Below are 12382 nucleotides of genomic sequence, written 5' to 3' on the forward strand. Positions count from 1 at the left end.
CATTCACTCCGCCAAACCAAAAAGTACTCGTATTATTCCAAAAGACAGCCTTTCCTTTCTTTTTCCCACATACACACAATGATTTTGCGATATATATTACAATTATAACATTGCACCCCTCAAGATGGTCGTCAATCGCGATGGTAAATTCCTTTTTCTATTTTCCTAATATGCGACGACCTAACAAATATCCCTAGTTTCGTCCTGGTCTACATCTCATCTCTTGGCCGAATTAGCACGACGGCAACAACAACAAGATGAACCTGCAGTTCCAGAGAAACCCGTGTGTGGTTCGGGGGTTAAGGGTAGTTATAATACGTCGGCACATGTATATGCGCTTGTGCTAATACTTGTACTGAGTACAATCGGTATGCCACATTTATTACCCTTTCCCACTTTGTGCCAACTAACATCTTCTCGCACAGCGTGTGGATTTCCCCTGATTTCTCGCCGTTCCTCGAAATCTGAAGGCCCGAATCGTTTTATATTTCTCTCTCAACATTTTGGAACCGGAGTCCTTATAGCTACAGCATTCGTGCATTTGTTACCAACAGCTTTCATGTCCCTAACGGATCCATGCCTGCCCTATTTTTTCAGCGATGGATATCATCCTCTCGCAGGACTTATTGCAATGTTCAGTGCACTAGTAGTTGTAGGACTAGAGATGTTTTTAACGACTAGAGGAGCAGGCCATTCACATTCGCATGGAGGGAACTGGGACGTTGTGCCCGGAGGGGAGAATGAAGGAGCACAAGGAAACGGGAGCGCTAAGAAAAAGGGGAAGCAAGCGAACGGCAAATTAGGAAAGATTGGTCTGAATCGTCGGCCGCAAGATATAGCCTTGGAAGATATGGGAGAATCCGAAGGACTCGTGGCAGGAGTCTCGCCCCTCCCTGTTTCAACACCTCAAACTGGACCTACCGAGAGCTCCGAGCGCAAGAAATATCAAGACGTCAATATCTCAGACGACGATTCTGATCTTGACCTCGAACTCGACGAGCTGGATGATCCCCTCTCAAAAGCTCCTGTACATTCTCCACACGACCCAGAGACCAGCTCTTCTTCCCCAGTCTCGGCAGAAGATTCCCAGAAACGGCAAATACTACAATGTCTCCTCCTTGAAGCAGGCATCCTCTTCCACTCCATCTTCATCGGCATGGCCATCTCCGTAGCCACTGGCCCTCCATTCGTCGTATTTCTAGTCGCAATCGCCTTCCACCAATCCTTTGAAGGACTCGCCCTTGGATCTCGCATCGCCGCTATTAATTTCCCCTCCTCTTCTCCTCGTCCCTGGCTCATGGTTCTCGCATACGGAACTACGACGCCCATTGGTCAGGCTATTGGCCTCATTGTACATAATTTGTATGATCCGCATTCAGCGGCTGGACTCTTGATGGTAGGTTTCATGAATGCTATTAGCAGTGGATTATTGTTATTTGCGGGATTAGTACAATTATTGGCCGAGGATTTCTTGAGTGATAAGAGTTATGGCATTCTCAAGGGACGAAGAAGATGGGAAGCTTTTGTGGCAGTCCTGGGCGGGAGTTGTTTAATGGCGTTGGTAGGAGCATGGGCATAGGAACTGGATGGATGTGTCTCCTTAAAAAATGGGTTGTGAATTATTTCTGTACTTCTGTATCATCATTTGCATATCTCATGTTTTGATTGGGCGCTACTTGGGTAGGAAGAACTGCATTGAGCGATGGGCACGGCATGGAGTGCAGGTTTTGGGATAGATATAAACTGGCAGCAGGTTTAACAATACACCACAGCAATACATACTGTACCTGAATGGTCTGGAGCTTGACTGTTGGCTTCCATATTTGTTCTGTGACTGGGTGTTCATTTGATGAGATGATTTCAACGTAGAAATTTGCAGTCAGCCAAAATGTTCTCAATCAAGCTGTTTTGCAAACTACAATAATCCGTTGGAGCAATTCAGTGGAGCCGTGGAAGTGTAAATCTTGGATTCTGGAAACTGCATTGTTGTCGGTATTTCGTCTAGGCTTCTTCAGCCAATGTGGCACTTGCTCATTCCCCATAATATCCCCTCTCGAGCTTCATCCTGCAGTCCATCCAAATTTATACGCGTATCGACCGAGTGTCAACCAATTTTTTTCTTCCAATCCAACCACAATCATGAGCACATCACAAATTCGTCCAAAATCTCGCAGCATTGGTAGGAAGCTGAATCAATTTTTCATAATCGACCGGCAAGTCTTAGTGTATGTAAGTGAAGTGGGCCTAACGCAATGATGCAACGCCCTTCCATTCATCCATGACTTCCATCCATTTGACATTGTGAACCCCGAAAAAAGAACAGCCCTCTTTACATGACGACACCAGAGTTGGAGGCAATACGCTGATACTTGGTCAGTCGCTGGAATTCACATAAGAAGCAGAATATTGTGACTTACTGGCCATAACTCAGCAGCTTCCTTTCCGACTGGTCCAGTGATGGCGGATCCCTTCATTTCTCCCTTTGGGTTGACGATCTGTAGAAATTTCGTCAGCATTTATTCCATCCTCATCACTCAGATTTCGTAATTTGTCCCCCAGATTCAATAAATCAAGTCGTGTTTATCGATCGATGTTCATCGCCTCAACTTGGGTGTTCTGTCCGCACCCCTGCACAAGTAAATGTATAGGAAAATTCTCTACTCACAACACCGGCGTTGTCCTCGAAGTACAAGAAAACACCATCGGTTCTCTTCCATGGCTTTGACTGTCTAACGATGACAGCTGGCATAACCTTTTTTCTTAATTCAGGCTTTCCCTTCTTGACAGTTGCCATAACCATATCACCGACACCACCGGCTGGAAGACGGTTGAGACGGGCACCGATACCCTTGACGGAAATGATGTACAAGTTACGGGCACCGGAGTTGTCGCAGCAGTTCATGACGGCTCCGCTATTTTTCTAGTCAGTATTTCCGCTTCATTGTATTGCGAATTCGAAAAAGGGTAGGTTCGCATAATCAGGAAATATATCGTGGTCGAATTGTTCGATATCGCAGATTGCGGGGCGTGAAAATTAGAGTGAAAACTCACACTGGGAGACCGAGAGTCATCTTAAGCTTGCCACCAGGGGCTCCACGTCTATTAACACCATCACATTAGTTGTCAATCCTTTTAAATTTCATTCTCCTGTCGCATGGCCTCAATGATCCATTGCCATCCTTAAAATCAAGCTTCGATTCTCCCAATTTCTTATTCTTCAGACCTTTCCCCCTCCTCGATGTTCCGGCGCATTCCCTCCACAAATTGACTCCACAAGGCCGTAATGATTGTGAAAAAGGCAAACTCACGAAATCTTTGCCATCTCGACGGTATTGCTTTCGGTATACTGAAAGGGTCGAAAATGTAATTTGTCGAATTAGAGGTTGTCGTCGGTCGGTATTATTTCGAGGTTGAATTGCAAAAAACCCATCTGGTAGTGGAAACCCTAATCTGAAATAAGCGAAAAAAAAAAAGTATGGATCCACTTTACATTCTAAATGGCACAGAATTTCTCACTCTACCTCGTGAGGTCAACACCAGTATAAATCTGAAAACTTATTCTTCTTAAAGAGTAAAAATATTTATTATTCTAATGGTCCACATTTGTCAACTTTCTAGCATTCACGAATAGGTACAAATTGCTTACACTAAAACCCCCAGAATATTGCTTTCACAATTTCATTGGCAGCTGATGAATAATTCATAGCTTCTTTAATTACAGTCAAATATATTGAAATCCCTTTTAATCCTAATAACACCAAAGTATTGGTATACTCTCCATGTAGAGGCAGTTGGGTCCGGGAAAACACAGACAGCGTGAGCTGAAAGGATCCCATCTCCATAAAGTATCATAGTCTGCGAGAATTCCACGCCCTTGTGAAATCCCTGGTCTCGTTCGCCATGTACGCCCTGCTCAGTTTACCATCCCTCCTACATATGACCGAAGAATTACAAAAGGAAATTATGCGAAGATTCAAGACCGATTGTCGGATTCAAACTTCGTCAAGATTAGTACCGCTCTAAAGGACATCATACAACGCGAGTTTCCAGACGCGTCCCTTGTATATATTAATTCGTCGGACTGCCCTTCGTCTTAGATTGTGTGTATCCCAATGTAGAGAATTTTTTGCCCAGAAGAGAGCATAGAGCAAAATGTTAAATTCTGAACTCGTTTGGAATCTAATAACCCCATAATGTAGAAAGCAGACGTAATTGAAACAACATCAATGTCCTTGGATTTGCTCATGACTGAGTCTGCTCGGCAGTCTCCTTACTTACTTCTGCTGCCACACTGGCATCTTGTCGTTCAGTGTCGCTTTCTTGCTTTAGTATAACAGGGTCTGCTTTAGGAATGGCTGTTTCGGGCACGGTTTGCTCGCTACTAGCGGCAGCTTCTATATCCGTGGCAATATTGGCCTTGGGGGGGTCTTTCACTGAGGCTGTTGAGGGCACAAGTGGGTTTTCGGCTTTTTCTTGAACCGATGCTACGGTCGTGGCTTCGAGCGGTTCTGCCATATCAATATCACCTTCGTCATCAACAACTGGCTTAGGCGAGTTTGAGCGAGATGGGGCGTTCGATGGGCCTGCTTCCAGGGTTTCGGTAGCTGCTGCATTTTGAGTCTTCTGCTCCATGAGCTCTGCATTAACTTTTGCGTTCGCTTCGGTGACAGCTGTTGGTGCATCTTCAATCTCGTCATGGACTTCAATTTCGGGAGTAGGAACACCACTGTCCATATCAACATCGGAGTAAGTGTGGTTGCGCTGTTTGACTTGTCCATTCTGAGCAAATGCGCCATTTGCAAGATTTGCTTCTTCTTCATCGCCTTCATCGAACTCATCATCCCGCGCCACATGCTTATCATTTCGGTGCTCGGTATGACGAACATCCATGTTTTCGTCTTCATCAGCATCAGCCATAATATCATCGTCTTCGTCTGTTGCTCCAGTCAAGGTAGTACGGGGTACATCTTGCATTTGTACAGATGGGGCATGAGCAGTTCTCTTCAGATTCTCGATGACTTGGATTTTGATCTTTTCGAGATAATCTTTGGAATTAGCGTTCTCCATATTAGAAGCTCGAACATCAAGTTCGTAATCAGGGCCGTAATACTAAATATATGTGTCAATCCTAGTATAATTTCAAAAAGATCCAGTAGGAACCATACCTCGTAGTACTCGTTGTAAGGAAGTACGGGGTCCATTTCCTTGCCAACGAGAACACCAGTCTCAAATGCCCAAGTTCGTGCGACATTACGCATAGTATACCCACCTCCTCCCAGCACTAAAGTGGGCTTGTTAAAACTTTTGACAAATTGAACACAATTCGCGTGGCCTCTCATGCTCAAATTGAAACATCCCAAGCGATCGCCTGAAAGACTGTCTCCGCCACACTGAAGAACGATAGCTTCTGGTTGATAGTAATCCATAACACTCTGGATAACAGGTTCAAAGATGGATTTATAGGTGACATCGTCGATGCCGTCACGAAGTGGGAAATTGACTGCGTAGTTCTTGCCTTGTCCAACTCCAATATCTCGTAGTTCACCAGTCCCAGGGAAATATTCACCATATTTGTGGAATGAAACTGTCATCACTCTATCTGTCGTATAGAAGGCTTCCTCGACACCATCACCGTGATGAACATCGATATCAATATAAAGAACTCGCTTCTTGAAGCGCAAGAGCTCGATTATGCCGAGAACGATATCTAAAACCAAATCAGCACGAGATCATGAATACGGAGAAGAGAATTCCTACCATTGACATAGCAGAAGCCACTTGCTTCACTTTTCTTTGCGTGATGTAGCCCTCCGGCCCAATTGATAGCAATATCGCACTTTGAACGATTTAGACGAGCTGCACCCTCCATGCTACCACCAGCGCTGATTCCACAGAACTCGAACAGTCCATCGAAGACAGGGCAATCATCTCCGACGTTATATTTTCCTTGCTCCTTAGCGAAAGAATCCATGTTGTCGGGTGTGACTCTCTGAAGAAAGTCGATATATTCATCGGTATGGAATTGGGTCATTTCGTGCCGCGTTGCTGGTTTTGCTCGCTGTCAAGCACCGTCAGTACATTACTAAAATGAAGTCTGCTTGAACCATTTGATGCTCGCCCTTAAATTTGCACTCACAAATGGAGGAAGTGATGGCATAGCAATGTTGAAGAAGGGCGTTCTCGATCACAACTCACATAAATCTCCATTTTCTGGTAAACTCCATAATTCATAATCAAACTATGCGCCAAACGTATTCTATGAGGCTTCATAGGATGTCCTGCAACATAAGCATAGTTTCCGACATCTGAATCGTAAAAGTATGCGACCCTCTTTTTGGTGCTTGGCCCATTCGACACCGGATCTAAAGGCGCGAAGGAATTCGACATATTGGATGAGTTTGTGATTGTAACCACTAAGAAGTAACTCGAAATGTAGGATCAATCGGATAGTTGATAATTGTTGTTGATTGAATAAAATGTTGGGTTAGATTTACATACAGTGTTGTGGTCGTTGAAGGGCTATTTGAGACGAGGCAGAAAGAATAATAAATGGGAAAGGTATCCGTGGGAGATAAAAAGGTGAGAGAGAGCTTATAGCAGGGGTCAAGCAATGATGACCGAATGTACTAAAAACACACTCCTATCGCTGATTGGATGAGTGCCACTGTCGAGGCTACATCGCAAGGCTGAACAGTCATGTGTTGTTGATTACATAATGAATTTACCCTTACGAACTTCATGCGCGTTTCTAAGCTGCCTTAAGTTGGAGCTTCACAACACCAGTTAATACCTTGACACTTTTCGTTTTCAACCTCATCATCCAATTTTCTCGAGATACCCTTCTTTTATTTACTCACAGATTGATCAAATCAGAATGGATAGACTAAATCAGTTATTGGCCAGTGGCGGGCCTATGGCAGGCGGAAGTCCAGGTGGAGGTGTAAGCTATACTATTTCCAAAATCCAGCACGACGAGCTTGATTATCTCGAGGATTATTATGATAGTAAACTGACATAATTCTTAGGACAACCCAGGCTTGATCGATAACTCCGAAACTGTATATATCTCTTCGTTGGCACTACTCAAGATGTTGCGACATGGCAGAGCTGGTGTACCCATGGAAGTTATGGGTTTAATGTTGGGAGAGTTCGTGGACGACTTCACAGTTCGAGTTGTGGATGTATTCGCTATGCCACAAAGTGGTACAGGTGTCAGTGTCGAGGCAGTAGACCCAGTATTCCAAACAAAAATGATGGATATGTTGAGACAGACAGGACGGTTCGTATACCTTTCCCTTCTCTAAGATCCGGAATGTTCTAACACCATATCTCGCAGACCGGAGACCGTTGTTGGCTGGTACCATTCGCATCCCGGTTTTGGCTGCTGGCTATCATCTGTCGATATCAACACTCAACAATCATTCGAGCAATTGACACCTCGAGCTGTTGCCGTGGTTGTCGACCCCATTCAATCCGTAAAGGGAAAGGTCGTTATTGATGCTTTCCGTCTCATTAACCCACAATCACTTATGCTCGGCCAAGAACCGCGACAGAGTACATCCAATTTGGGACATCTTAACAAACCTTCTATCCAAGCGCTCATTCACGGTCTCAACAGGCATTACTACAGCATAGGAATCGACTATCGCAAGAATGCCTTAGAAGAGAGTATGTTACTGAATTTACACAAGCATGTATGGACCGAAGGTCTGCAGATGGATGATTTCAGAGTCGAGGGAACTCGCAATACCGAGCGATTACAAAAGCTAGTTGGACTTGCCGAAGGCTATGAGAAGCGTGTCAAGGAAGAGACTGAGATGACAAAAGATCAATTGAAGACTAGATATGTTGGAAAGGTTGATCCAAAGAAGCACTTGGAAGATGTTGGCCAAAAGCTTATCGAAGATAACATTGTCTCGGTTTCGAGACAGATGATTGATAAAGAGGCCTCTGCACCAAAGGAAAAGAATGGAGCAAATGGCCACGCACCACAGGACATGGATGTTGACGAAGAACTGTAACGATTTCCATATGATACTGTATAATAGGCGTTTGGCTGCTAGTTAGAGCTCAGCATAAAAATCTCTACAATGACATAGTTGGTCTGGAGGTGGAGTTAATGCAAGCTTAGTCCTGGTCCTCTACTTTTATTCTTTCCTTTATTGATTATGTGATACGGTAATTCTCGCAGCATATAATCGAGACACTGGGGAAAGCTGACATTAGGGAGACATATTTATTGAGAAACTGTTACAATGTCATTCTCTCAATCAAACATTCCCGAGAGATATTGTAGCTTTTGACAGACGAATGCTTCTCGAACGGTTTGCACGTTTGACACTCAAACTTTAAGACATTTCAAGAGAAACGGGAAGGGAGAGTATAATGGATAGTTCTGTTGCGAGTAGTGATTGCTCTTACACCATAAGTATTTTGAGTTCGTATTTTTATTGCGACATTCTGCTTCTTTAAGCTAGCTAATCGGCCGGTTGCTAGGGGGCAGTAGGTATGTTTTCTTGATTCACGTTTACACAGCGGGTATATCATTTTTCATGTAGATTATACCATGCCCTTTCTTTCATGAATCGGCTTCGTCCAGGTTAAAATGGTAATTTGTACTGTGGCTCAAGTGTGGTAGACTGAATTCGCGCAATGCTATAGTTTGATCTGAAGAAGTTGATAGGGAGTTTACTCGAAGTCGGAACAGCTTTAGTAATGGAAATCTCTGAGAGATGGGAGAAATGATGTTGGTGAAAAGTTGATATGGTTCATGCTTCGGAATAACTGATATGCAACCAAGGGCTCGTACTGTACAATGGTATGATGTTAGGGGAAAGAAGCCCTCTGTCCACTGCTGTAGTAATTTTTGAGTCGTAGAACTTGGGACTTGAGGTTTAGAAAGGAGGACCTTCCTACGCATCGCGGGCTAGAGGCTGAAAGGGGTTGAACGATTGTATGTTGTGGAAGGACGTCACCAGGTACAATATATGATGACCCGACGGTGCTTAATCCTCGGTGTCTGGGTGGGTATATAAGAAAGTGTGAATCTCGGAATGGGTCGTGTAGTTACCAGCCGGACTTGTCAACGTGAGAGTTTGGCCATACGACTTCGCTTTATTTCCCAAATTGCAAAACCGTCATATCACGAGTATAATATTATAAAGCTCATGGAAGTAGACGTATCGTTCAAATAACCGACCCGTCCCCACGGGTGGCGTAGCTTAGCGGCGATATCAACGTGCACTTGGTGTGCATCTATCAAGTAAATAATTCCTGTTCGAACCCATACTTCCTCATCAAAGACCCCCGCAATTACCCGAAATTTACCAGAAGGTGGTTCCGAAACCCTTGCTGAAGCCAGCGATCGCCAAAACGAGTCGAGGTCCCCGCGTGGCGTTGGTGGTGGTATACAACCATGACTTTCAATCATGCAGATTAAACCATGATAAAGTATGTATGTGGTCGTTGAGTGACGAATGTATCCATTAAAATTCACTGTCGTCCCACTCGCTTGGAATGTGTATCTTTTGTTTAGCGTGGAGTTACCTTCAACATCATCATCAAATCACGGAACGGCACGGTACATTGGTGGACTGGCTGAGCGATGCCCCAATCTAGATTTAAGCTGAAAGGGCGGACGGCGGGTAGCGCGTGCTACCTGACAATCCGATTTGGGTGAGGCGGGGCATAATGATTCTTGAGAATTGATCTCTCCACATTGCTCCAATAGTCCTTGGTTGTTGAACCTATGAATGCTCAGAAAGTTGGTCCCCGAAGAAACGGAAGAGGACATGCATGGCATTAAAATTAAGTAGAGCTCGCCGGCTCGTTGCAAGGAATCAAAGGCAGGAACCTGGGTCCAATTATTGAAATTGCAGATCATTATGATGCCCACGTTTTGGATCAGTATGAGAGCAGGAGCCAAAATCATTCAAGGCGTATGCAAGTCCACGTAGGCATCCCCGGGACACTCTTTCTCGTGTCATTGGTCGATTTTACATTTGCAGCTACCTAGTTCCTAGTCATGGGAATTTCCCTTGTGGTGGTTGGCTTTCATAGCTATCTTAACTTTCTGGTCGGGCAGTCGCATGGTTGAATCAAATTTGTATGAACGTGTGCTATGCTCCATAAATTAGCCAATGGGAAATTATCGTATCTGGGACTTCGTACCTGATTGATTCTCGACATATGACACTTGACAATATCTTATGAAGTTGCGTCGGCTGATTATCTCGTCACCGCAGCCAGCCTAAATTGGTCGACATATAATGGCCACTCAATGTTCCTGGGATTCAAGAGCCCTATGCAGAAATTCGAGCCAATAATTGCTCAACGAACTGCTATGTTTGTTGCGTGATGATTGCCCCCAATATTCAGAAAGCCCGTCAGCAAAAAAGCCCGACACCTGGGTAGTAGCAGAGGGAGCTGCTAGGAACTGCGATGATGTGGTTCCATAGATTCACTCCCACATTCGAAACTGGTAGTCTGTGAAAGCTCGATTGCGCTTGAGAAGCCTGGCTGCATGATGACTAGGAGTAAATTGTTTGGGGCGTAGAGATGAAGCGGAAATCTAACTTGTAAGTATATTTCCTATGATTCTGATCATACTTCGCGACACCAATGATTGCACAACCACCACTCAATCACTGTCGTCCATCGGAGCACATACTTATTTCTGTTCACAAAGTGGCCCGCGAACACAGTCAGACTAGGAAATAATCTCTGATCCGTTTCTTAGTGCTACACCGGAAACATTTTGGTAGTCCCCGGTGGAATACGAGACATTAGGCTGCGAACGCAAACTGGAGCCACAACTGAGATAAGGCTAGAATATGATCAGGGAAGAGCCTAATATCTCATGTAAGAGAATCGATTTGTATATTTCTTTGATGTTGGCCTAATTGTGTGAGATGAGATGTCAGGTTCCCCAGCGACCGGAGTGCGGATACTTATGTTGTGCAACAGATAGCTAGGTGCTTCGATCTCGATTAGTTTATGCAAGGATGCTTGAATCGATGTTCGAAAATATCAAAAGGCAGACGAGGAAGCACTGAAGACCGGATATATTGCTTCTCGTCATGCGCAAGCATCGGGACATCCACACATCATCGAGCACGCAAAGAATATGCACCAAAGAGGCGCCAATGTGGATTTTCCCCGTGGTGACTCTAATTTTAGACCTTGGTGTAAATAAGAATATGATTATTGATCCTTTGTTTGAGTAAGAGAAACTTCAATAGTAACTAGGCTTCTTGCCTATGACATAAGTCGGATATGCTTAACATCTTTCGCGTTTGCAACGAAGTTAATTTCCTAGTAGATAGATCCGACCCAATGACTTCCCAGTACGTGCATGAAGTTCGCGAAACCGGGGGACATTTCCGGGAGGCGGTCATACCATTGGCTCACTGCCGACATCCAGGTACCGTGATGTGAAGTGATAGATTTATGTCCCTTGACAAGTTGACAATTGCTACCTCAGTAATCTGCCCTGCGGTATCTGATGTCAATGGTTAGAGCAAATGGCTTTAATTCCGGTTGGATGATATAATTGTACCACAGCACGATATCATTATCTTCCATACAGCAAGCTAATGCAGTGCAATGGTGGGCGAGATTGACGCCCTAATGACTCAAAAGCGTTCTGCACAACGAGCGCGAAGATGAAAAAAGCACCAGTGCCAATTGAATATCCCGAACTCTTTTCGACAACACATCTTTGTCCTGCATATTGAAGGCGATCGCGTGATAGTCAGGGATGAGGCGGAGGAGGGCATCACATTTGGATGTGACTGTGCCTTGAATGTGACCTGAATGCAAAGAGTGAGGCATGTGACTTCTTTTTCGATCAACGATAGGCAATGTACCTCTTCTTTTCTGACCGCTTGATATATATATTTGTGATTGTTCGATGTCGGATAAATCCTCGAAAGAGAATCTCCGGTATAAGGGGCTGAAGGAGGTGTCTACGAACGGAAACATGCGTATTGCGAGACTTGTCGACGTCATCCAACCCCTATATCCTAGACGCTTTGCATTGAAATCCCTAGTCCAATGTACCCTGCTTCTTCAATTACTAAAAAGAAAGTGACAAACTACAAACTGGGAAGAGGCATTCCCCCAAAGTAAAAAAGCTATAATCGAGTATACCCTCTTTCTTATTTAGGTTAGAAACATTGAGAATAACAATATCGGCAGGCTCCTCCCGCTGCAGGTTGTCCGATACGGTGGTGATATAAATTATATGATTGGCGTGATGCAAAAAGGTTGAAGGGATTTGGTGGTAGGGATTATGGAAGGATTGTGGAAAAATCCTATGATCTTTTCGACTAACTCTTCTCAACCTTTACTTTACGAACATTGCCATTTTCAGATACATGTA

The 12382-nt window shown here is 44.3% G+C and overlaps 4 protein-coding genes across 4 annotated transcripts; 2 read left to right on the forward strand and 2 right to left on the reverse strand.

Annotated features, from left to right (window-relative positions):
• Positions 1 to 124: 124 nt before the first annotated feature.
• Positions 125 to 1579, forward strand: EAE98_000948 (uncharacterized protein; the record flags this gene model as incomplete). The annotated part of the gene is made up of 3 exons (XM_038948565.1): positions 125 to 143; positions 198 to 368; positions 426 to 1579. 3 exons carry the CDS (start codon positions 125 to 127, stop codon positions 1577 to 1579), a joined length of 1344 nt encoding a protein of 447 aa, XP_038814831.1.
• A 750-nt stretch (positions 1580 to 2329) lies between these two features.
• EAE98_000949 (uncharacterized protein) lies at positions 2330 to 3322 on the reverse strand (the record flags this gene model as incomplete). Its single annotated transcript, XM_038948566.1, has 5 exons — positions 2330 to 2362; positions 2418 to 2495; positions 2666 to 2912; positions 3052 to 3099; positions 3309 to 3322. The coding sequence occupies 5 exons, from the start codon at positions 3320 to 3322 to the stop codon at positions 2330 to 2332; spliced, it is 420 nt and encodes a 139-aa protein (XP_038814832.1).
• A 288-nt stretch (positions 3323 to 3610) lies between these two features.
• On the reverse strand, positions 3611 to 6529 carry EAE98_000950 (uncharacterized protein). Its single transcript, XM_038948567.1, has 4 exons — positions 6196 to 6529; positions 5758 to 6058; positions 5166 to 5707; positions 3611 to 5109 (listed from the first exon to the last, which is right to left on the reverse strand). Exons 1-4 carry the CDS (start codon positions 6385 to 6387, stop codon positions 4243 to 4245), a joined length of 1902 nt encoding a protein of 633 aa, XP_038814833.1. The 5' UTR covers positions 6388 to 6529; the 3' UTR covers positions 3611 to 4242.
• Positions 6530 to 6874: 345 nt separating this feature from the next.
• EAE98_000951 (uncharacterized protein) lies at positions 6875 to 8021 on the forward strand (the record flags this gene model as incomplete). Its single annotated transcript, XM_038948568.1, has 3 exons — positions 6875 to 6940; positions 7026 to 7279; positions 7337 to 8021. The coding sequence occupies 3 exons, from the start codon at positions 6875 to 6877 to the stop codon at positions 8019 to 8021; spliced, it is 1005 nt and encodes a 334-aa protein (XP_038814834.1).
• Positions 8022 to 12382: the final 4361 nt, after the last annotated feature.

This window comes from Botrytis deweyae, assembly GCF_014898535.1.
Source record: "Botrytis deweyae strain B1 chromosome Unknown BDEW_002, whole genome shotgun sequence".
In the NCBI taxonomy this organism is placed as follows: Eukaryota; Fungi; Ascomycota; class Leotiomycetes; order Helotiales; family Sclerotiniaceae; genus Botrytis; species Botrytis deweyae.

Bases quoted from the DNA above. Each gene is read 5' to 3' on its own strand.
- EAE98_000950 (XM_038948567.1), bottom strand. From the start codon at position 6,387: ATGTCGAATTCCTTCGCGCCTTTAGATCCGGTGTCGAATGGGCCAAGC. The intron at 6,059-6,195 runs GTGAGTTGTGAT...GGTGCTTGACAG, and splicing joins ACCAGAAAATGGAGATTTAT to CGAGCAAAACCAGCAACGCG. The intron at 5,110-5,165 runs GTATGGTTCCTA...ACATATATTTAG, and splicing joins CTTACAACGAGTACTACGAG to TATTACGGCCCTGATTACGA.